Source organism: Drosophila albomicans, chromosome 2L (assembly GCF_009650485.2).
Source record: "Drosophila albomicans strain 15112-1751.03 chromosome 2L, ASM965048v2, whole genome shotgun sequence".
Lineage (NCBI taxonomy): Eukaryota > Metazoa > Arthropoda > Insecta > Diptera > Drosophilidae > Drosophila > Drosophila albomicans.
The window spans coordinates 29,795,284-29,817,691 of NC_047628.2; the positions used below are offsets into that span (position 1 = coordinate 29,795,284).

At 47.0% G+C, this 22,408-nt stretch overlaps 1 protein-coding gene across 3 annotated transcripts in view; it reads right to left on the bottom strand.

The window, feature by feature from the left end:
* The window catches only part of LOC117565840 (protein dachsous), a 74,804-nt gene that overhangs the window by 4,043 nt on the left and 48,353 nt on the right, over window positions 1–22,408 (bottom strand). For 2 of the 3 annotated variants that reach the window (XM_034245154.2, XM_034245152.2), the window contains 8 exons: window positions 15,266–15,938; window positions 12,997–13,652; window positions 11,874–12,351; window positions 10,005–10,507; window positions 6,412–7,549; window positions 4,317–4,724; window positions 3,873–4,245; window positions 86–1,395 (listed from right to left, as the gene is read on the bottom strand). In XM_034245154.2, the coding sequence (XP_034101045.1) occupies window positions 86–1,395; window positions 3,873–4,245; window positions 4,317–4,724; window positions 6,412–7,549; window positions 10,005–10,507; window positions 11,874–12,351; window positions 12,997–13,652; window positions 15,266–15,938 (5,539 nt within the window). Of the gene's footprint in view, window positions 1–85; window positions 1,396–3,872; window positions 4,246–4,316; window positions 4,725–6,411; window positions 7,550–10,004; window positions 10,508–11,873; window positions 12,352–12,996; window positions 13,653–13,731; window positions 13,878–15,265; window positions 15,939–22,408 lie in introns of those variants that run through there. The other variant, XM_052002217.1, reaches the window with a different exon arrangement.

A 22,408-nucleotide genomic window follows, 5' to 3' on the forward strand; every position in this document is an offset into this window, starting at 1 on the left:
GCGGGTTAGTGAAAACGAACTTGGAATGGGGTTATTTGCTGAACAGAATGATCAAAGGGAGTCTTAGAATGGACTCAGCACTTACCTTCACTGACGCTGACCACGTTGTTGGGCGGGAACGTGGGTTGGTTGTCGTTGACGTCCACGATGTGCACGCGAATTGTCGAGGTGCCCGTCATCTGGGGCACGCCCTCGTCGGTGGCAATGATCTTCAGGTTGTAGACATCTCTGATCTCACGGTCGAGCACAATGTTTGTACGCACAATGCCACTGAAAGCGGGCTCAATCACAAAGGCGTTGTCGTGGTTGCCATCAACAATGTGGTAGCGAAGTCGCGCATTCGCGTCTTCGTCCGCATCAAAGGCCTGCACCTGGGTAACGAAAGTTCCCTTGCTGTTGCCCTCCCAAACGGTGGCCACGAATTGACGCTGCGAGAACTGCGGACTGTTGTCGTTCTCATCCTCCAGTTCGACCACAAGTTCCGCGTAGCTCGACAGAAAAGGAGCTTCCACGCTGCGAGCGACAATCACAAGGCGCAGCTCATGCGGTTGCGTTGTGGTCAAGGCAAACGAGGAGCTGGCCAAAGCTCGTTGACTGCGCGAACCATTCTCACCATCGACCTGTTCCTCGGCTTCCTTTTGCTCGCTCTGTTCGCCTGATTCTTCGTAGTGCATGGCTCTGCCTCGAGAGAGTGGCTCCAGCGTGGGCTTGGCAAAGCGATCGTAGTCCAGGTGCATAGGATTAGCTACCCGAATCTCGCCAGTGCTGGCGTCGATGGAGAAGATGCCCTCATCGTTGCCAGCGCCAAAAGAGAAGCTCACCTTCTGTCGGCGTCCGTCGCTTCGTACCGCAGCCACTTGAAGCAGTCGCGTGCCTATTGGCGAATTCTCCTGTAGCTTGGTGCGATAGGTTTCGTTTTGGAAATGAAGAGCGGGAGAGCCTCGACTGGCCTCGCCCACCAGCAGCTCGATGAGACCGACGCTGCTCTGTGGTGGATTTCCTTTGTCGCGCGCAATCACCTCCAGCTGCAGCAGATTGCCGGATTCGCTGGCGAGACTCTGCGTAGCACTGAGGGCGCCAGTATTGGGATTTATGCGGAACTTGGCACGCATCGCAGCTGAACCCAGTTGGCTGTCCGCTTTCAGAGTGTAGAGCAGCTCACCATTCAAGCCCAGATCGGCATCATGAGCCAGCACTGTGAGCAGTGTTTTACCCGGCTGGATAAGAGCGGGGACTTGCCCGCTGTAGGGATAACGCTCGAAGATGGGTTTGTTGTCGTTGATATCGAGCACGTTGATCTGAACGGACACGCTGCCAGATCGAACCTCGTAGCGTCCACAATCTGTGGCCAGTACCATGAAGCTGTAGCTCGACTGCAGTTCACGATCCAATTTCCTGTTTGGGAGAAAAGAGGTTGGGAAATAAATCAATTAGTGGCTACTAACTACTAAATACTAAAGCTGAGATGCAAACTCAAAGACGGACGTCACGACTGAGAAGGGGATCAGAATGAATCTTTAGCGACACTAATTAGTCTCCCGCTGGCAGAAGGAGAATGCCTGCCTAATCGGACGAGTGATCCTAGCAACAATTAGCTACACGAAATGATGTGGAATTAATCCACAACATTCGCATTTTTATGCACATTCGCATTCTCAGTCGCATGTGGCGATGGAGATGCAAAATGGGGAGGGGGAAGACAGGCGGCAGGGAAGGGCAGAGCAGGTAATTAAGTCATTTGCTTGTATGTTACCTTGGCGGCAAATGATCCGCTGTGGTGGGATTAAACTGACTGCACACGGCACGCTATATCACTTGCAACCACCAACTATTGTGGTATTCTGCCACAAATAATAAACCAAAATGATTACAATCCTAGCCGAAGCCAGAGAAACTATAGTAAAGGGAACCGGGAATGAGCAAGCACAGTTCTTGCCTACGCTTGCATGTCGGCCAATAAAACGAATTTAGCAAATTACAAGCTCATCCCAGTTGTAGCCCAAGTCACAGTTGATGTGGATGTAGATGGAGACTCTCATTTTATGAATTGAATCAGTCAAAGTGGAAGACGCAAGAAACGCCACAAAGCATTCGCAGTGTAATTCTGGACAGACATTGATTTGGGGCTCAGTCTCTGGGCCGCTGTTGGAGTCCAAGTCACAGTTGATGTCGGAGTCTGTTGTCTATTTAAAACAAAAGATAAAATGCTTTCAAGGGTCAGTTTTCAGATTGTGTAGTTGTCTCCCTTCCTCCCTGTCTCTCTCTCTCTTTCTTGCTCTGTCTACTTGTCGCTGTTGTTGTTGTCATTGTCGGCTGCGCTTGTTGATCATCAGACAGAGCAACAAGCGAGCGAAGAAACAGCCTCAAATTGCGCCTAGTCGCTTGTCCATCGTCAGCCATTCAGTCAGTCAGTTCGTCAAGTCGTCAGTCAGTCAGTTGGCGAGACATTTAGCGAAAAAAAATATAAACGAGCAAGAAAAAACTACAAAAGAAAGGAACTAGCAACAGAGAGCCTGGACAAGCGGCAGCAACATTTCGATACCCTATAATCGAGGATATTTTAATTTCGTGCCTATTTCATCCCAATTAAACAAATCCGTTTTATGTATTACATTTGATGGCAGGATGCATTAATGCATTAAATTATAGCAAATTAAATAGTTCGGCATATTAGTTTTCCTCTCTGATTCTCTAAAATTTAATTAAATTATAATTGAAAATTCGATTAGATTTAATTCGTAGAGTTTATAGGTTAACTGTACCTAATGTAGTCGAGAGGTTTTGGTAGGGTATATAATTGTCTGCAATAAAAGTATTGCATTCTCTTTCCTGTTGTGTTTTGCGATTCTGTTTTTTGCTTGAGCTTGACTTTATTTAGCTCAAACAGTGGAATCTCCGCGACCAAGACCGCGAAAGCGCCCAAGCAAGCAAAGCACAAGTAAGCAAGCGACCGACCGAGCAAACGAGCGTCCAAGACTAACAACAACGTCACGAATTGTTTGTCCCGTATGCCAGTTACCCTCTCTCTGTCCTCAGCTTCTCTGTCTATCTGTCTTTTCGTCCGTCTGTCTGTCGTCGCTCTACAATTCCTCGCCATGTGGTAAAGCTCCTCTCTGTCGCTCTCCTCCTCTCATTCTTTATTCGATTGCTGCTCCTTCTCTGTATCTGTTTCTGTCTCAGTCGCTGTTTCTGTTGCTGGTCCTGTACTGTTTCTGTTTGGGTTTTTTGTGTATTTGGTGGCGGGATTTCGTTTTTATTGTTTGCCGACAATCAGCGCAAGATAAAAATTGGTACATGACAGCGGATCGCGTTTGTATAAATGGCCAAACACCGAACGCTACTGTCAACTCAAGTGCTCGAAAGGCATCTGCAGCGGGGGCATCTCTCGATCGCTCGAATTCTCAGCTGAAGTTCTATCTCTGCCTCTGGCCGGAACTGAGTTCTAGTGACGCACTCCTCCATCCATCTCTCCCCTTCGCTCTGCTGCTATCAGACGGAACAAGCAATTGTTGTCATCATTGATTGTCAATAAGCATAAATTTGCACTAGAGGGGGCCCAGATCAGACTCTACGAGTAGCTACAACAAACCATTGGCAACTCTTTTTATGCGTATGCGTTACACACACACTCACACAGACACACACTTCATGTACTATTTATAGACGAAGGCGCAGGAGGATTCCGCTGCATATTTGCTGCGTAGGATGTGGGTACTTGTAGCATTTGCTGCGAAATTATTTCAATGTTTTCGGTGTCCTTGTCTCAAGATCTGGCACGCAGATAAGATGTCGCGTTGCATTGACCCAAGGACAACACCATTTAGCCCCTGCTTTACTGTACTATAGACTCTACATTGTTGTTGGTAACTTACCCAACGGTGGTGATGAGTCCACTCTGGCTGTCAATGGCAAATTGCCATTGCGTCTCGTTGGCCAGTGAGTAGACAAGTCTCGCATTGACACCGAGATCCGCATCGGTGGCTTTGATGCGCAACACGCTGCTGCCAATGGACCCATCCTCCGGCACACTGGCCACGTACTTGGACAGCTCAAAACGCGGCTCGTTGTCGTTCTGATCCTCGACAAACACACTGATATTGCAGTGGCCCTGCTGACTGATGGGCTGACCACGATCCGAGGCCTGTATCTGAAGTGTATAGCGAGACTGCTGCTCACGATCCAAGGGTCGAGCACTTAACTCGCCGGTGCGAGCATCAATGCTGAACTTGTTGCCCACATTGCCTCCTAAAAAGAATAAAATTCAAAGGCACGCGAATCAGTCAAAGCCAATGCTATAATTGCTAACAAAGACTTACCAATAATACTGTAGACCAGCTCTGCATTTGCACCCTCATCCATGTCACTGGCCACAACAGTGTGAATAATGGCGGTTTCGCTGTTCTCCGGCACCGAAAGACCGTAGCAGGCACCGGGCCGGAACTCGGGTGCATTGTCATTGACATCGCCAATGCTGATGATGATCGTTGCCACGTCAAAGTGTTGTCCAGTTGCCGCCTCCATGGTGCTGTCTGAGGAGCGTTGCTTCCGTATCGCAGAAGCCGTAGAAACTGCCATTCGATTGGCATCACGCACGTAAATTGGCAGAACATATCGCGCTTGAGATTCGCGATCGAATTTGCCTCGGGTCGTGACAATGCCACGTTGCCAGTCGACGTGGAACTGGTCATTTGCCACGCCTTTAGGTATCTCATACGTTAGATTAGCTGTAGAATAAAATACACGGATTATTAAATTAAATTTAAATGTAATTTATGCCTTATAGTACATTTAAACATTTATTCTTCTTATCTGTATTTCAGGCCTAGGCCCATGCCAAGCAGGGTATAAGCCGATTATGAGATGATAGTAACCACTCCAAATTTGATGTAATATTTTTCTACTCATCACGAGCAACAAGCAGTGACATGTAATATCTACATTTTTGAATGGAATACTTTTTGATAACTGTAAATAAGGCTTATTACGTTAATAATGAGATAAACGTTTGTGGATGACCCTCATCGGCTATTGCAGATAGAGATACTAAGCTTAAAAGTCCGTTTTAAGTTGATTTTTATGTATTTTCTATTATTACCATTGTTAAACGGCATCCGATCAGTACACGCCTAATCATTATGATTTTCGAGTATTTTATAATTTTTATTGTCAGTTTTATAAATAAAATTACTACATTGTTAGTTTTTATTGTTTCCATCATAAAAATGCACCAAAAGTGATACTATCAAATTAATTCTTCATTTATCCAACTCATAATCGATGTCTAGATGTTCGAAATATAGCAACAGAGTCGCTTTTTTAAGAAATTCTGTATATTTTGCAAATTCAAGTTATCGATAAATATCGATAGTTATCGATGACTACAATCGATTGGTGACTTTATTGTGAGTTCATCGAGGTATCGTTGACCCTGATCGGCCCACGGAGTCCTGAGATATTGCGGATTTACGCTTCCTTGATAAATTGCAATTTCAAAATTCGAAAATTCAAATTTAACGGCCGTTTAAATCAGCATCCACTTGCTGCTGATTCTGTTCGCCTGGTATTTCATTGGGCAAAATGCTCTGATTTCGAGTTCGCGCAGGCCGCACACATACATATACGCACTCACACGTATACTCACACACACAAGCACACATTTTCCCACATACACACGCACACACACACACACCTATGGCGGTCACCTGAAGCTGCCAGAGTGCCCCAGCGAGGGCCAAAATTTGGTCCCAAATACCAGGCGAACATAAATATTAGCAAGCAGATGAATCAAAAAATTTCTAAATTCAAAATTGCCCGCCGGCTAAAACTGCAACGAAAAACGGCCGTTACCATTTGAATTTCTTAGGCGATCTTTGAATGATCATAACTTTGTCAAATGGCGGCCGATCACGACGAGCCATACCATTTTGGAATCTGCAGAATCAGGATATGTCAATTACATTATTTATAGTGCATGTCCTTTTCGTCCTGCGGACTTAAATGTAGATGATTTTCTCAACTTTAAATACTTCTAACTTTGACAAGCCATATCAGATCAGGACGACATATAGAAGACTAAGGACTCAAACTGCTGATGAACAAAAACGTAATTACCGCTTAAATGTGTTAAAAATTGAGTGAAGCATTTAAATGTATTTTAAATGAATTAATTTATATGATTACAAATATCCAAACCGCTTTATAACTTAGTATTAAATAGATAATAGATAGCCAAAACATTATTACTTAAAATTAAAAGTGAATTTGTACAGAGGTGGAATATTAAATAAATAAAATATGAATAGAGAAGGTGCTTTTGTACAGAGATAGAAAAAAAGAGAAGCAATAAAGTAGTTGCAGATGTACAGAGAAGTGTGTAAAGCAGTGCAGTGTTGATATTGTTCAGTTTCATACCATTGTCGGCACTGTGGAATGCCTTGGCTGCCACTTGTAAGACGAAGCTTCCGCTTGGAACATTTTCGAGGATCGTTGCTTGGTAGACAGCCTGTAGGAATCGCGGCGGGTTGCTGTGGCTGCCCTGGATCAATAGCTGAAGACTGAGTGTAGTCTGCATGGGAGCAGGAGCACCATGATCGCTAGCGCGAATGGTCAGCATAAATCGGCTGGTTTTGTCGAGCTGCTCCGATGCAGGAGGCAGTGTTTTGGCTAACTCAATCACTCCAGTCTGGGGCTTGATGCGGAAGCGACCCTCGCCATTGCCACTGACAATGTCGTAGGTAACGCGGCCATTCTCTGCCGCATCCTGATCGACAGCCACGATGTGGGTAACCACTTCACCAATGCGAGTGGAATCGCTAAGGTAAACTGTAGCTGAACTTCCCCCGTTTGTGGCTGGCACCACAAACTGTGGCGCGTTGTCGTTGGCATCCAGAACTCGTAGACGAACAGTGACTGAGGTCTGCAGACGCTCTGTAACATTCGACGACTGATCCAAAGCCTGAACTATGAGCAGATATTCCTTAAGTGACTCGTAGTCTAAAGGCGACTGAAGGCTAAGTGATCCAGTGAGCGAGTCTAGGGCAAAAAGCGGCGCTGTCTGTTCCTGGCTTTCGTTCAAGATGGGCGTGTAGCGCAGTAGGCGATACTGTAGTTCTCCGTTAGTACCAGAATCCGCATCGGTGGCCGTGAAATTGTAGATAATGCTGCCGATGGGCAACGACTCGCTGACCTGTAGCTCAATGGGATCTTGAGACCAATGAGGAGCATTGTCATTGACATCAGCCACCTCGATCTTGACGGTGATGGCACTGCTCTGTGGATTATTGCTCGCAGACGTGTCTAAGGCACGAATCTCTAGTCGAAACTCGGCTTGCAGCTCGCGATCGAGTTGGCGAGCGACAACAAGATTGCCTGTATTCCTGTCGATGTCGAAGGCTCCCTCGATGATGTCCTTGGTGAGGGGATTCAGTGTATAGGTGACGCACAGCTGGTCATCCAAGCTGTTGCCGTTGCCACTCACTTGAGGCAACTCGGCTCGCTCGTTGGGACTAATCGAGCCCACCACATGGCCCACGACGGCATCCTCGCGTACCTGCGAATTGCAAATAAACGCAGAAGGCAATTATAGATTATATTTTCGTTATGTATTAAGAAGAGGGTCTGTGTCGTTGAGTCTGTTTGGGATTCCGCTTCGGACTGGGTTGGAGTTTTGGTTTCGGGTTTGGGTCGCTCTACTTGGGCTGCCCGTGTCCGCGTATCTTAATCTCAACAACAGTGTTGAAAATCCAATCTTAAAGCAATAATTCATACTTCAAGATTACGAAGGCAGCAAACATTTAAAAATTTCATTCGTTGCCTTCCTCCTTTTTCCTCTTCTCATCTCTCGTCTTTCGTCAGCAACTGCATCTTATTCCCAGGCGTTCGTTCTTTGGCGAATAAAGCAGAAAAAGGTGAGCCCAGAGAGAGAGAGAGAGAGAGAGAGATAGAGTGAATGAAGAGAGAGAGGAAGAGTAGAAGACAAGAAGCATTGGCAATGGCAATGGCATTAAAAAGAAATTATGCATTCCGACCAAGTTGGCGGCCCCGAAAATCACTGAAGAAAAATGTGAGCCATCCAAGTTGGCCACCAGAGAGGGATGATCGGAGAGAGAGAGAGGAAGGAATGGGTTGAGGCTGTGCTGCAGAAGAAACTCTTCGCATAAGAATTTAATATGCAAAACCGCAAAAACCGTTCTGAGCATAAAAACAAGAAGGAGATTTTGTTGCTGCCTCCATCTCGGTGTCTGTCTCTCTCTGTTTGTCTCCCTCTCACTCTTTAGGGCAGCCCTCAGTGAATTGGTGTGTGTGTGTGTGGGTATCTTCTGCTTTTTTTTTTCATAAAATAAAAACATTGAAAATATTGTTTGGGTCGCCAAAATGGAGACACAAAAATGACAGTCACGAGATTTATGCCCCGCCAAGATTACGCAGGATGGTCTCCTTTCCCCATCCCCGATATCCCATACTTGTAGTCGTCGTAGTTGGACAAGAGAGTGGACACCACACTACTTTTGGGACTAACGACGACGGCTGCTGTTGATGTTGCTGCTGTGGTTGTTGTGGTTTCATTTCGGTAACCAGCAAACCACCAAATTATGCACGGAATTGCTACAAAAATGGCAACCGCCAAAATGGCGCATGATTTGTTGTGTACTTTTATAGCAGGAGCAACTGCTGTGCCACCAGAGGATGATGATGCATCTCTGTCTCTCCCCACACTCTTGACCAGCTGTCAGCTGTATCAACTTTAATCTGCTTTGCAGCAGCTGCTGCTGTAGAGACGAAGCCGGCAAAGCGGGTGTGGGACAGCAATGGGTTAAGCGTTCGCGTCATTTGCTTGCGGTGGAATTGCTTAATTACAACAACTGTGGCATTATGTGCCGCAGCTTCTTTAGCTGAGATTTATATGTTGCAACGTGCAACGCCAACGCAAACGCAAAGAACAAAGAACCAAGCACAAAGCGAGAAGAATGCAGATGCAGTTAGGACTACAAAAAAAAACAGACTAAAAAGAGTCAAATCAAAGGCGAACCGCCAACGAAACGCAACGAAATGTGTCAATTTTAATTGTTGCCGAAGCGGATTTAAGGGCCCCGCAAAGCAGAAGAGTCAAAGGAGGAGACACAGACCATTCGGCGCGAGAGAGAGAGGCAATTAAATGCATGTCAAAGCGTCGCAGCCATCACGCGGCTTTCGTCCTCAGCCTCGTGTCGGAAATGCAGCAAGTGGGAGATGCAACAAGCGAGCGAGTCGAGTCGCAGATTGGGGGATGGACAATGTGAAGAATGATGGGACTGGGAACTGGCAATCTTTATATGTGAGTGTGTGTGCAATGCGATGTGCGGGGTATGCAAAACATGTGCGAATCGAACGTGATAAAAATGTTAAAGGCTCAACGCTTCAACATGCCAAAACCTAAACAGAGAAACACCGCAGCAACAGCTACACAGCTATAGCAACGGGGCAACCACAATAGCAGTAACAACCAGGTGACGGTTACGAATCGCACTTAATGGACAAATGGAACGAGAGACGCGGGTGGGTAGAAAGGCACAACAAGCACTCTACAGACTCGAAGTCGTAGTTGGAGTCACAGTTCACAGAGTGACAATTACGCGTGCGCCATGCAACAGCAACAACATTGTCTCTGGCTGAATGCAAATCGGAATCGCCTGGTTGCTAGTTGCCGCACCCGCTCTTGGGACAACCTCGCCTCGCAAGAGTCGTGTTCTCGGCCATTGTCACGTGACGCTGATGCTACAAATCATCCGCAGCACAAAAGGCAGGCGACAAACGCGCAGCTCACGACCCAGCCACAGAAACGAGACAGCGAGGCAGAGGATGAAGCAGGAAGCCAGCGTGGCAACTAAGCTAAGCAATCGTCGTGTAAAACTAGAAGCGTCAAATAGACAAAAGTTTTCCAGGAAGCAACTCGCCAGGAAGAGTCATCGTCGTCTTTTTGGTCGTTGGGCTAGACATGACCTTACAATAAATCGTTGCACACTTACCCTGAACACCAGGCTGGAGCTGGTAAACGTTGGCCGATTGTCATTCAGATCGAGCACCTCGACGCGCAGCATTCGTAGCGTTTGCTTGGGCGGATTGCCGCCATCGGTGGCCGCCACAGCCAAACGATAGATGCTCCTCTCCTCATGGTCAAGCATGACGCGCGTTCGAATCACGCCCGTGTTGGCATCGATGCTGAAGAGGCCGTGGCCATCGGAGTCACGACCCTTTAACAGCGAATAGTTGATCGATGCATTCTGTCCATTGTCGCGATCTATGGCGCGAATTCGCACCACCTCAGTGCCCGGTGGTTGCTCCTCCCGCACGCTGACCACGTCCTCCTGCGGATCCGCAATCTCCGGCGCATTGTCGTTGACATCCGTCACATGGACACGCACCTGAGTGCGTGCGCTGCGCGTTGGCGTGCCCTGATCCCTGGCCTCCAAGACCAGATCGTAAAGTTCGCGCAGTTCCCGATCGAGAGGCTCGCGTGTGGTAATCTCGCCTGGAATGATGAGAGAGAATTGCATAGAGATTAGACTTGTGTACATATAAATATGGCAAGAAGAAAAAAAGCGGAGGGAGAACTTTGTAGCTAGCTGCATTGTTAGCCAGCAAAACTGGGTCGCCAATGATTAATGCCAGCTCCAGGTTGGCTCCAGCCTTCTGATGGTGCTGGTGGTGCCATCGTCATCGCCATTGCCATCAAAATTGTTTGCCCCACAGCATTGGGGCCAAAAGAAAATCATGTCAGGCGAAACGAGTTTGTTCTGTGTTCTGCTGTGGCAGGATTAGCTGCACGCGATTTCCATATTTAATTTAAATGAACCGAGACTTGTGTCTTGGCTCCTTTTGGCCCCAAAGGCGCACACGCTCATTGCAAGCACACAACGGCAGATGGGGAGATGGAGACGAAGACGGAGACGGAGAAGAGGACAGAATGTCAACCCAATGATATTCCATTGACGGATGAGCTGACAGCGTTAAAACTGTTGTTGCTCAAACACTAATGGTCATGCGCTGCAACTGGCTGCCAGCTTCCCATCCACGTCGACGTCCACATCCACATCGACATCCTCATCCCAGTCCCCATCACCATCTCCATCCCCATACCACATCTTTCTATCTATATCGCCAAACAGATCGCATTTTATCGCTTGCCCCATCGTCAACGTCTTCTACTTGAGGAACTGGTTTAGCCGTCGTCATCGTCGTCGTCTGCTCGTGCGCGTTTGATCTATGGGCATTGACGTGGGCAATGCAGGAGCTGATGCTGCTACAGCTAGAGCACAGTGCAGGAGCGACAGCCAAGTGCAGCGCAGTAATGAATGACCATGGGTCATGGCTGCTGGCTTGACAGTCCTCTCTACTCTACTGCCCTCCTCTCTCTTCTCCCCCACTTCAGTTGCATTCGAATTCAAAGCATGTAAGAATGGCTACAGTAAACTATAAGACAGCAATAGACCCTTTACTTTTACTAGCATGCTATAGAATCTCTCATAAAGTTTAGTATTAAGGTTAATTCTTTTAAATTTCTGTTTGTAAAATTGGTTATATATATAATATAAAGGTAAATTACTGAAATTATATATTAAAACTGAACTTTATTTAAAATTATTTTTTCTATTTGATAATTCAAATGAACGGACAGACTACTACTGCTGGTTTAGAATATATATACTTTCTCTGCTCTTCAACTCTAACCAAGTTAATAGACCTCTTTCAAGTTTCTTAAAAACCGTGCGGGTCTAAAGAGATTCAGATTCGTTTACTCTAACGGCGGCGTTGAGTGAGTTGTTAGACGCTCAGCTGCGTTGCGATTGAGCTTGCTGGCAGACACTAATTTATGGTCAAAGGAAGCATCGACTCACCTGTGACGGGATGCACCTGGAAGCTCGAGTTGGCCGGCAAGAGCTGGTAGCGTATTGCCGCATTCTCGCCAATGTCCAGGTCGATGGCAGTCACAACGCCTACGACGGCGCCACGACGCATATTCTCTTCGATGCGGAACTCGTAACTTTCGCGCTGGAACTTCGGATCATTGTCATTGGCATCCAGGACACGGACCAGCACTCGAGCTCTCGCATGAGCTGCTGGAGTGCCATTGTCGGTGGCTAGGACTGTGAGTTCATAGCGATCGCGACTCTCGCGGTCTAAAGCAGCACGCAAATAAATCCAGCCCGAGTTGGGAAAAATGCCAAAGTGCTGGGCAAGATCGGCATCGGCTGCATTCAGGGCGAGACTGTGGCCAAGGCTGAGACTAGCATTGTCAGTGCCGGCATCGACGATGCGATACGTAATCCTCGCATTATTCCCAGTATCGAGATCGCTGGCGTTCACCTGGATGATCTGGAAACAATGAAAGAGAGAGAGACAATTGAGCTTGTTGTTAATTTGGTGTGGAGAAGAATAAAAGAAATGAGTGCAGATCTACATGCCAAACACGGCTGGCGGTCATCAATCATCTAAAGAGCTGCAGCTCAACTTCAAGTTGAAGTTAAAGCTGAAGCCGAAGCTGCCGCGGAATCTGTGATGCATGTCTGCGTAAATCTCTAGAGGAATCCCTAGAACTGCCCGCAGTGCGCAACTCGTTTCACGTTTCGCTTCTCGAGTCGCGGACTCTCTCGAGATGCCAAAGATATAAAGTGATTTTATGATCAAAACTAGTTCAGCGAGGCACGAGTTGCAGCCAGGCGGCAGGCAACCGCTGGTTGCATGCAACTGTTGCAACAGCGAGCAGCTTGCAGCGCGCAACGTGCCACTGCTCTTGAGGCAGCCGCCGCATCTTCTTCTCTGGGGTGTTGAGATATTTTAAAAAAGATATGACGCCTGCCTGACAAAAGCGTGACTTTTACTGGCTGTTAATCAAATTTATGTTGCGCATTTAGTTTGCATTACAAAAATTTATTTTTCAATAAAACTGCAGGCAGCTCTAGCTGCCCCAAGGGGCAAGAAGGAGTGCAACCAGTTTCAGTTTGCAGTTTCGAAACTTACCTGGGCATTGATAGCTCGCGATTCGGAGACATTCACAGCATACTCGTCGCGCTCAAAGACGGGCGGATTGTCATTGACGTCTTGGACATCCACAATGATGGTGAGATCCGCGGAGAGCGGCGGCATGCCACCATCGGTGGCAGTCACAGTTAACGAGTGCCGCTGCGATGTCTCATAGTCCAGATGTCGTGATAGCACAAGGTGGCCAGAGCGTGCATCGATAGCAAAGAGCGATGACTTCGACTTTGACTGTGATGCAGACAGCGGCTTTCTGCCACCACGCTGGGTGGCATTGCCCGAGGCAGTGGAGGAAGACAGACTGTAGGTCACCTGGCCGCTGCTGCCCGAGTCCTTGTCGTGGGCGTGCGCAGCAAAGAGCGGGGTGCCCAGCTCGGCGTTCTCTGGCACCGAGATGCGCACCATGCTTGTCTCAAACTCTGGTGCATTGTCATTGACATCCTCGACCTCGATGTTCACCTGTGTGTGGCCATAAACCGGAGGTTCTCCACTGGTGGCCTGAATGTTGAGCAGCACCTGCGACTTTGCCTCGTGGTCCAACGGATGCGCTATCCGTATGTTGCCTGAAGCGGCCTCGATGCTGAAGTAGCCATCGGGATCCCCAGAGTAGATCGAGTAGCGCACGGGACTCCTTTGAGCTGCAGGCGAAAATAAAAGCGTGAGGTGAGAACTGGGAAATGGATTGATAAAAATGTAATAAAAATTGTTAACACATACACCTGAAGTATTGCGAATTCTAGCAATTGCACTCCACACAACAATTCCACAAAAAAACAATTGTTAAACTTATTGCGCAGTTTTTCTTCTGACTGACGCTTGCTTTTTGGCGCGCCGCCATTTTTTTTTCTTTTGCATAAGTGCTTGCTATAGTAGAATTGAAAACTTTGTCAATGAAAAGTGCACAGCGAAAGATATGTAATAAAAATGCTAGCAAACATACACACGAAGTACTGCGGATTGTACCAGTTACACTATTCACAATTACACATATCAATTCCACAAAAAACAATGGTAAAACTTATTTCGCAGTTTTTCTTTTGACTGACGATTTCTTTTTGGCGAACTGTTATTTTTTTTTTTCTTTTGGCGCAATACTTTCCAGAATGGAAATATCGAATGAGCGCTTTAATTATCGATAGATTGTACTTGTAATTATTTAAATACTGATAAATATACTAAATTTGCTAGCACTTCTGTTTAAATGGAAGGTAACTCTGTTTTTCTTCGTGCCATAATTGAAAATACGCTGCTGATTTCAAGGGCAAATATTATTAATTAAATTTGTTCATTGCGTTTTATTGAACGTCAAATTTGCTGGATATGATAAGCCGGAGGCAGCATCTTTTCAATATCACCGTTGAGGCGCACAAATTTGAAAGGCAAAGAGAGAGAGAGAGAGATCAAATGTTCGCCTCATTAAAGGCAATTCAAATGCCAGGCGAGCCAAACAAAGGAGACGCAATGAGTCTGCAGGAACAATAGAGCCCAAAGATTGACACATGAGAGGAATCGGGATGGGAACTGGAGACTGTAGACTGAAGACTTGGCAATGAAAGGAAGTGCACAGCGAAAGCAGCAAATTAAAGCTCAACATCATTTTGCATAGCCATCCAAAGAGTCGTTCCACTCTTCTCAGACCCCGCTTTGGCACTGTCTCACTCCTAACCCAACTCTTCTCCTGAAACTTCGAGTTGAGCTGGAGCTCGTGTCTCAGCCTTTTGTATCATCGAGCAGGCGAGCAAAGCGAGCGATGACGAGGACGTCGTTGCCTCGTTGATGGGTGCAGATTTCTGCCGAAATTTGCGTTTGAAGTGTTTTGCTTTCGCCATTGTGCCGCTGCCGCTGCCGCACTCCGCGTCTGCTTCTTCTGCTCACTCTGGATGCCTCTGGATGTGGCATGGCCAGTGGCTTGCATGTGGCCCATTTTGTTGCAGGCGCTGCAAGCTTTTTTGCTTGTACAAATTTTATTTTAATTTTCTTGGTCTTTTTTCCGTTGGCGCAAGCATTCAAGCGTTCTTCTGCTCATCCGTCCGTTCGTCCGTCTGTCTGTCCTCCCTCTGTCCATCATATGCGCATATTTTGTTTTCCAGCTCACTGAACTAATGAATGCCAACCCAATACAAAGACGTCGCCAACTCGTCGGCAAGCAATAATTTGGCAAGCAAGGCATTGAGTATTTGTCTGCCCGAGGGAAACGACTCGAATTGCAGTTATACATAGTTGGACTTTTTCGATTGAGACTGAAACTCACCGGTGTCACTGCTGGTGGCTATCACTGAGCCAACGACTGTGCCGCGTGGCACATCCTCCTTCACGTAGTAATTGTAGCGCGCCTTCTCGAAGATGGGCGGACGCTGCATGGCATCGATGATGCTGAGAAAGACAACGGCATCTGTGCTTGTCCTCAAGCCACCTCCATCGGTGGCCGAGATGTTGAGCATGTGCCTCGGTTGCGTGCGCACCGAAAGCATGTCTGGACGCACCACAAAGATCTCGCCACTCGCACGATCGATGCGAAAGATGCCGCCCTCGTTGCCGGCCACAATGCGATACGAGACCTGACCAAAGCTGCCCGCATCGGGATCTGTGGCCACCACAGCCACAATGGGCAGAGGAGTGCCAGAGGCTTGCGCTGTGCCCGACTCTCTGAGGGAGACGTTGTACTCGCGTGGATAAAACACAGGTCGATTGTCGTTGACATCCGTCAGCTGCATCTTAATCATGGCCGTGGTGCTGAGACCGCCTCGATCTGTGGCCAGCACGGGAAACTCGTAGCTGTTCCTTCGCTCATAGTCCAGTTCTCCGGCAATACAAATCTCTCCGGAGGCAGAGCGCACCTCGAACTCTGTGAGGTGCTTGAATCCCTCGCCCAGTGTGTAGTTGACCATTGCATTGACGCCGCAATCCGGATCGCTTGCCGAGACCTGTAAAAATAAACAATTTTCAAATTAGTATGTACAATTTAGATGTAAAAAAAACTCAATTTGCTCTTAAGTTTTAAAGTATTAAAATATCAAGTTATGTAATACGATTAAGATTAAGATCTCACGTATGATATTTATTTTCCAATATTCATGTGTATAGTTTGTATACAATTGTTGCTTATGTTAAGACACATACTCATTAAAAGGCTTGCATTTGCTTCAAGAACAATAGTGAGCTTTACTCAAAAAAAAATTTCATGTGAAAATTTAGTATATATGCTGTTTGCGCAATCACCACAGAATATTGCAAGATTTATGTCTGCGTATAAGATGTGAATTCACAAATTGTCTTAGAGCAAGAAGCATTAACGCGAACTTCTGAAAAGTAAACTACCTTCTTAGCAAAAGAATCAGATCTTAGTTTTCTCATAGTCCGTATGTACTTAATGCAAAACAAGCATTGCTAAAAGTTGAATTAAGAATGGCTATCTATGAGAGGCTCTTTTGCTTATAGACAAGTTTTTGTCACCACAACATGAAATAACACTGATAAACATTCATGCAGTCTGCAAACATCATGAGAGCTCTGTTTGTTGTCTTGGTTGTGGTAAATGAACGAACAGTTGTTATTCCAATTACAAATGAAGTTGTCATAATTTTAATTCGATTTAAAGACCGTTGCCCGATCCCCTCCTTCGCTGTGGAGGAGCTAATCTGAGCGCAAGTTTAATTCGCAACACCCGTGGAGCAATTTGTCATGGTCCCGCAAAACGAAAAAACGAACAACCCGAAAAGCCTCTGGCACTCTCCACTTCAACTCAACGGAGGCTCAAGCGATTGTCAACTTACATATAAATATATTTTTTTTTTGGCCAGTCACCCGCTACTCTTCTCCTCCCCTCTGTCACTATCCGGCTGTGGGGAAACAGGAGCAACGACCTCGCTTAATGGCTGCCAATTAGTTGGCATTTGCGTAATCAACATTTACATTTACATTGGTCCCATTCCCTTATTGGACCTAAAAATAGCACATAGAGCATACACCGAAGAAGCGGGGGGAAGAGGATGGGTGCAGGGGGGAGAGACTAGAGCAAGACCTGGCATTTTGACGCCAACAAACAACGAGCAAAAATCAGCAATTAAAACTGTCATTATTTCACTTTAAATAGTGGATATCCCCCTAATTCCCTCTGAGTTGTCGCTGCTGTGCCTTAGACTGATATGCATTTAAAGCGAAAAAGCGAAACGTGTCCACGTCCCCGGCGATGCACGGCAACTCCTCACGTTCAATTTCAGCGCTAATTACACTTTTTGTAAGCCAAAGGCATCGAACTGTGAGCCCAAGCAAAACCAAAGGCAAAGGCAAAGGCGAAGGCGAAGCCCTGGCGGAGATCTACTTAGATTGCTGCTGCTCAAGTCGCGACTAAAGACTTTCATTAAGCTCAGTTGCCAGCCGTTTAAACCCGTTTAACCCGAGCGAAATTGTCGCCAAACAGTGACGATGTCTCGCTGCCGCTGCTGCTGCTGCAGCTGATGGCGGGCAACGATGTCGTCAAACAGCCAAACAGATTGGCAATTTTATCTGTCAACAGCATTGGGAACTGTTTGGGACACGACACGACAGCAACGCCAAGGAGTCAGCTTGGATTCTACGCCCACACGAACTGGCCCAACGCTGATGACGAGAATCCAATGATGATGAGTCGAAGTCGAGCCAACGCCTCGACATCATCGTGGGTTGAGGATGAGCTGCCACCTTAGACTACCTTGTCAACCGACGTGAAGTGTAGTGAAAGGCAAAACTCAAATGACCAATTGTCCCAAAAATATATTATATACGAGTGCAATTGAGGCGAGAATATGCGTTCAAGTTCGTTGCCTAAGTCATTCGTTTTGCTTACAGAAAATCTGAATCTGCGTTTGAGTTGTGAATTGTGAGTTGTCGTCGAGACTCGAGACTCGATCACAGCACGCACTTCTCACACTCGATCGAGAGCAAGAGCAGAAGTTAGAGGGCTGAGGGGAGGAAGGGAACTCAACTGCAGGCATTCAATAACCAATTATGGCCTAACAAGGCCTCGCACTCGACTTCAACTCCAACTCCAACCGCATCCATCTCCAGCTGCGACTGTGGCTGCGGCTACTGCGACCGCTGTTGATGTATGCAAATAAGCTGTCAAAAGTAATTTCATTCAATTACCTTATTTATCGTATGGAGTGAACAAAAAGAAAAATCCAAAAAAAAAAACGAAGAGAAATTCTGTCATGGCCAAAACCAAACAGCAAACGGCAAACAGCAAAACGAAGCAGAGGCTGGCAACAAACAACAAGCAACAACAATGCTGTCGAATCGAGTCGAGTCGAGTCGCTTATACTCATTGTCAGATGATTGCCCCGCTTCTGGCTGGCGTGTGAGCTGCAGTTGGGAGATTGAAGTTGAGGTCGCGGGGCAAAGCAAAGCAAGAGCTGAGAGCAGAGCCACATCCTGAGCCAAGAGTTGAACGTTCCATTTGCCAAATGCATATTGTTCGTGGCGTGGCTCTTGATTAACACCTCTTTCACATCGAAGCGACAGAAAGAGAGGGAACGAGAGAGAGGAAGGGAGAGAGAAAGGCTAATAGAAGTTGGGGAAATGTCGGTCGTGTCGCTTGAGCGGATTATCACGTAGCGAGAGCGCGTTGCTTTCTGATAAGACTCGGACATGTCTCGGGGCCTGTGGCTTACTGTGGTTGCACCAGCCTGCTTCAGACTGAGTGCAACATGTGGCAGTTGCCTGGCTAGACCAAACATCGCAGCCTTGCATATTTTTTATGCAATTTCCGGCAGATGTGGATGATTTAGCTGCGCTTGGGCCTGCGATGGCGACTCATGAGAAATGGTCATGTGCCACATCCAAGTTGCAAGTGCGCAGCGAGAGAAGGGGAATGAGAATCTGGCGAAATCATTCGAAAAACATTTATTGGGCAGCTTGAGCTGAGCTGAGTTGAGCTCAGCTTACGACCACTTTGAGATCAATCAGAGCTTTGAGTTAAGCGTCGTCTATCAATCGAGTGTGAAACACAATCTCAATGGCACACATTGCGGCAATGAAAGTGCTTGTTGTTGCATGTCTCTAGTTGCATGCGGCATGTTCGCTGTGTGGGCAGAGTCAGAGTTTGGGTTTCGTTTGGGTGCAGAAAGCGTGCAATTGTCTCACTCGCCAGCGAATTAGCTATAAAGACATAAGATCGTATGGCCCAGGGTCTGTCCTGGGATCGGAGTCGTCGCAGTTGTTGTTGCTGTTGCATTCGGCGTTGCGGCATGTAAAGATTTCACACTATTACATTGATTAGTCACGGCTCTCGCTCGCTCGCAGTTCCAAGCCCAAATACCATTCCCAATCCGAATCCGAATCCCATTCCCAATTTCCAGTCTCAGTTTGATATTCCGCTATGTCTCGCATATTCTCCCGCTTCTTCTTCTTCTTCGTGGTTGTCTTCTTGTACATGGCACCTGATTTATGTTGACGCCTTATCAGAGCCTCTCAATATTTATTGCAATTTTTATAAATTATTTTTTTGTAAAATTCAGTGCTTCGGCACCCTTTGCCATCTCAAAGATTTATATGTGAGCAGATGTGACTTTTTGATGGAGCACCAAACACACCAGACATTCTCTCTCTTTCTGTCTCTCTCTTGCTCGATCTTTCTTTCTCTACTCTACTACGCTCTCTGTGTGTGTCTTGGCAACTATTTGCGATTGCAATTTAAAGTTGAACCACATCCACATTCACATTTACCACACGTTGTTGCACTGTTGCTGTTGTTGCTGATGTTGCTTTGTCGCTTCGCTTAGAGTCCTACAACGAAAAGCAATTCTAACAGTTATTGCCACAGCACCTCGCCACCGCTGTGGCACCATCAAATTGCCACGCAGCTTGTCGTGTTATTAACAATTTTTTAATTTTCCGGAATAGATTTCTGAGCCAGCCTTGCGACGTGTCTGCATCTCAGTCTCTCAGTCTCAGTCTCGGTCTCAGTCTGTGCTCCACCTTGTCGCTGGCTGTGCATTCAGGTGCTTCTCCAGCTGTAGACTGAGAGACTGAGACTGCAACTCGACTGGTTGCATCATCAAAATGCATCTAACAAGGTTGTTAGGTGTTAAATAAGTGTGCTTAAAAATTTATCTTGTACATTTTCCTCTATTTGATTTATGTTTGCTCGCCCGCCACAAGAAGTCAAATGAGCAGGCAGCTCAGAGAAGAACGAGGAAGGGGCGAGGAGCGACTGCAAATGTTAAACAGCGACTTGATCTTCGCAGTTGTATTCGCAGCATTCGCTGTGTGTGCTGCAGCTGTCTCACCACGGCCATGTTTCAAGTCTGTTTTGAGCCATCAGACAATCGCCTTTCCCTCAACAAGCAGCGTCTAACTTTTGCTTTCGCCAATAGTCAACTGTTGGAGGAGCTAACTCTCCAGCTCGACTCGATTCGAACTCATTGGGCGCCCACTTCCATCTATTGATAAATCAAAATTCCAATAGATGCGTGTGACGAGAGACGGAGACGGAGATGAGGAGGAGGTGAAAAGGAAGCTATGGAAAGAGCGGGAGATTTGCATTTGGCCGCCAGCTTGGACCTGGACTTGACTGTGACTGCAACATCAACATCAACAACAGCAACCACAACAACAGCAACCACGACGCCAAATGGCCAAAAACATGCGATGCGATGCGTTGCGTTGCGCTGCGAACCCCAAGTCAAGGCATAGTCCAACTATGCAAAAGCTCAGTCAACACAACACAACACAACACAACAAACAAGCAGCAACAGCAACAGCAACAACAACAGCAACAACATCACTGTTACAACCACTGCGAATGCGAATGCGTTTCTTGTGTTTGCGCCTTGCAAAAAATGCCTTTTTGCTGTTTGGCTGCAGTCGCAGTTGGCAGTTGCAGTTGCATTTGCAGCTGCCACCCGCCGTCGTCTTCGTTGTCGTTGTCGTTGCCCCCTTCGCCACCACCTTCGCTGTGGCCAAAAACAAAAAAAGAGTTGGCTTAGATGATGGATCGTTGTATAAACTCGTGAACGTTTGCCTTGTCTCCTGTCTCCTGTCTTCTCTTTGGAATGTGCACGTCCTCACGTCGTCGCCTAGAAATGTGCGTCACCGACTCGACTTGACTCGACTTGGAATTCAAAGTGCCTGTGACAAAGTTCATGAACTTGCAAGCTTATCAATGGGGCAGCCACTCCCCGTTTGCCCCTCGCTGCAGCAGCCGCTAATTAAGAGCTGACTGGCTGCCTGGCTGCCTCTGACTGCATGCTTCACAGCTTGCCCCAACTAACGATGCAGCCTAAGAATGAATGAAATCAAGAGGCACAGGAAGTGACGTCGTCATGGGCAAATCAAGCAGAGAGACGCTCAATGCGGGTGCAACTGCAGAAGGAGAAGGAGAAGCCAACATCGAGTGTCATCATAAAACATTCTAATTGGCAGGCAGCGTGGGGCCAGACTTTAGCCTGGGGAGTCGAGTCGGGAGTTGGGAGTCGAAAGGAGAAGTGAGCCAGTTGCATAACTGGATCAGCAATTAATCAAGCAGCAACAACTACGAGTACATCAATGAAAGTCGCTCGAGAAATAACCGCATCATTGTCAGCATTGTCATCATCGTTTGCCCAGGTGTCGTCATCGGCATCGTCATGCTTGGATCTGTGGCAAGTTTGGCGCGTTTGTCGCGTTGCAATTTGCTTCCGCCCCGAAAGCAGCAAAAAGGAGAGTCAACGAAAACAAAAACAAGCCAGCGTACAACAAATGTGTTGCTATCGATTGTGCAGACCAAAAGCAACAACAACCAAAGTCTGGGAAACTGAAATATTGGCAACAAGACTCGCTGGGCTTTCGTGTACATCTCTCACAGCAACAACTACGAAAAGCGTGTTGTCCAATTTTTCCTGTTGGGTTTTAATAAAGTCTTTTTAATGGCCAGCATTTGCTGTTGACTTTCGCCGCGTTCACCAAAGTCGCACCAAACTGGGCACAACTAGGAAATTGTCCAATGATGTTGCCACAAATGTGGTCGCACTTGCCAATCTCTGCTATCTTCGCTCTGCTCTCCTCGCTTTTCGCTGTGATGTCCATAACAGCCGTTGCAGTTGCAGTTAGAAGTGCAGTCACAGTTGCGTCTCCATCTGGAGCTAAACTGGAGCAAGTGGGCCACACAAGGAGCCGTCAGCTGACCGAGTTAGGCCAGATGAGGAGACCCCATCATCGCAGAGTAGCGTAGCGTAGAGTGGCATGGAGTGGAGTGGACTCCTAGCCAGAGGCCTTTAGCTAAAAGACTTGCGATAAAAATCGCAGCAGCAGCCCTTCCTTGGCTCAATGGGGAACCAAGAATGGTAAGGGGGAAAAGCAGAGAGGGGGGACGAGGAGGAGCAGCTCCTACCACGCATTCAATTTCGTCCGCCCACGAGCCTCGATGTTCGATCGAACT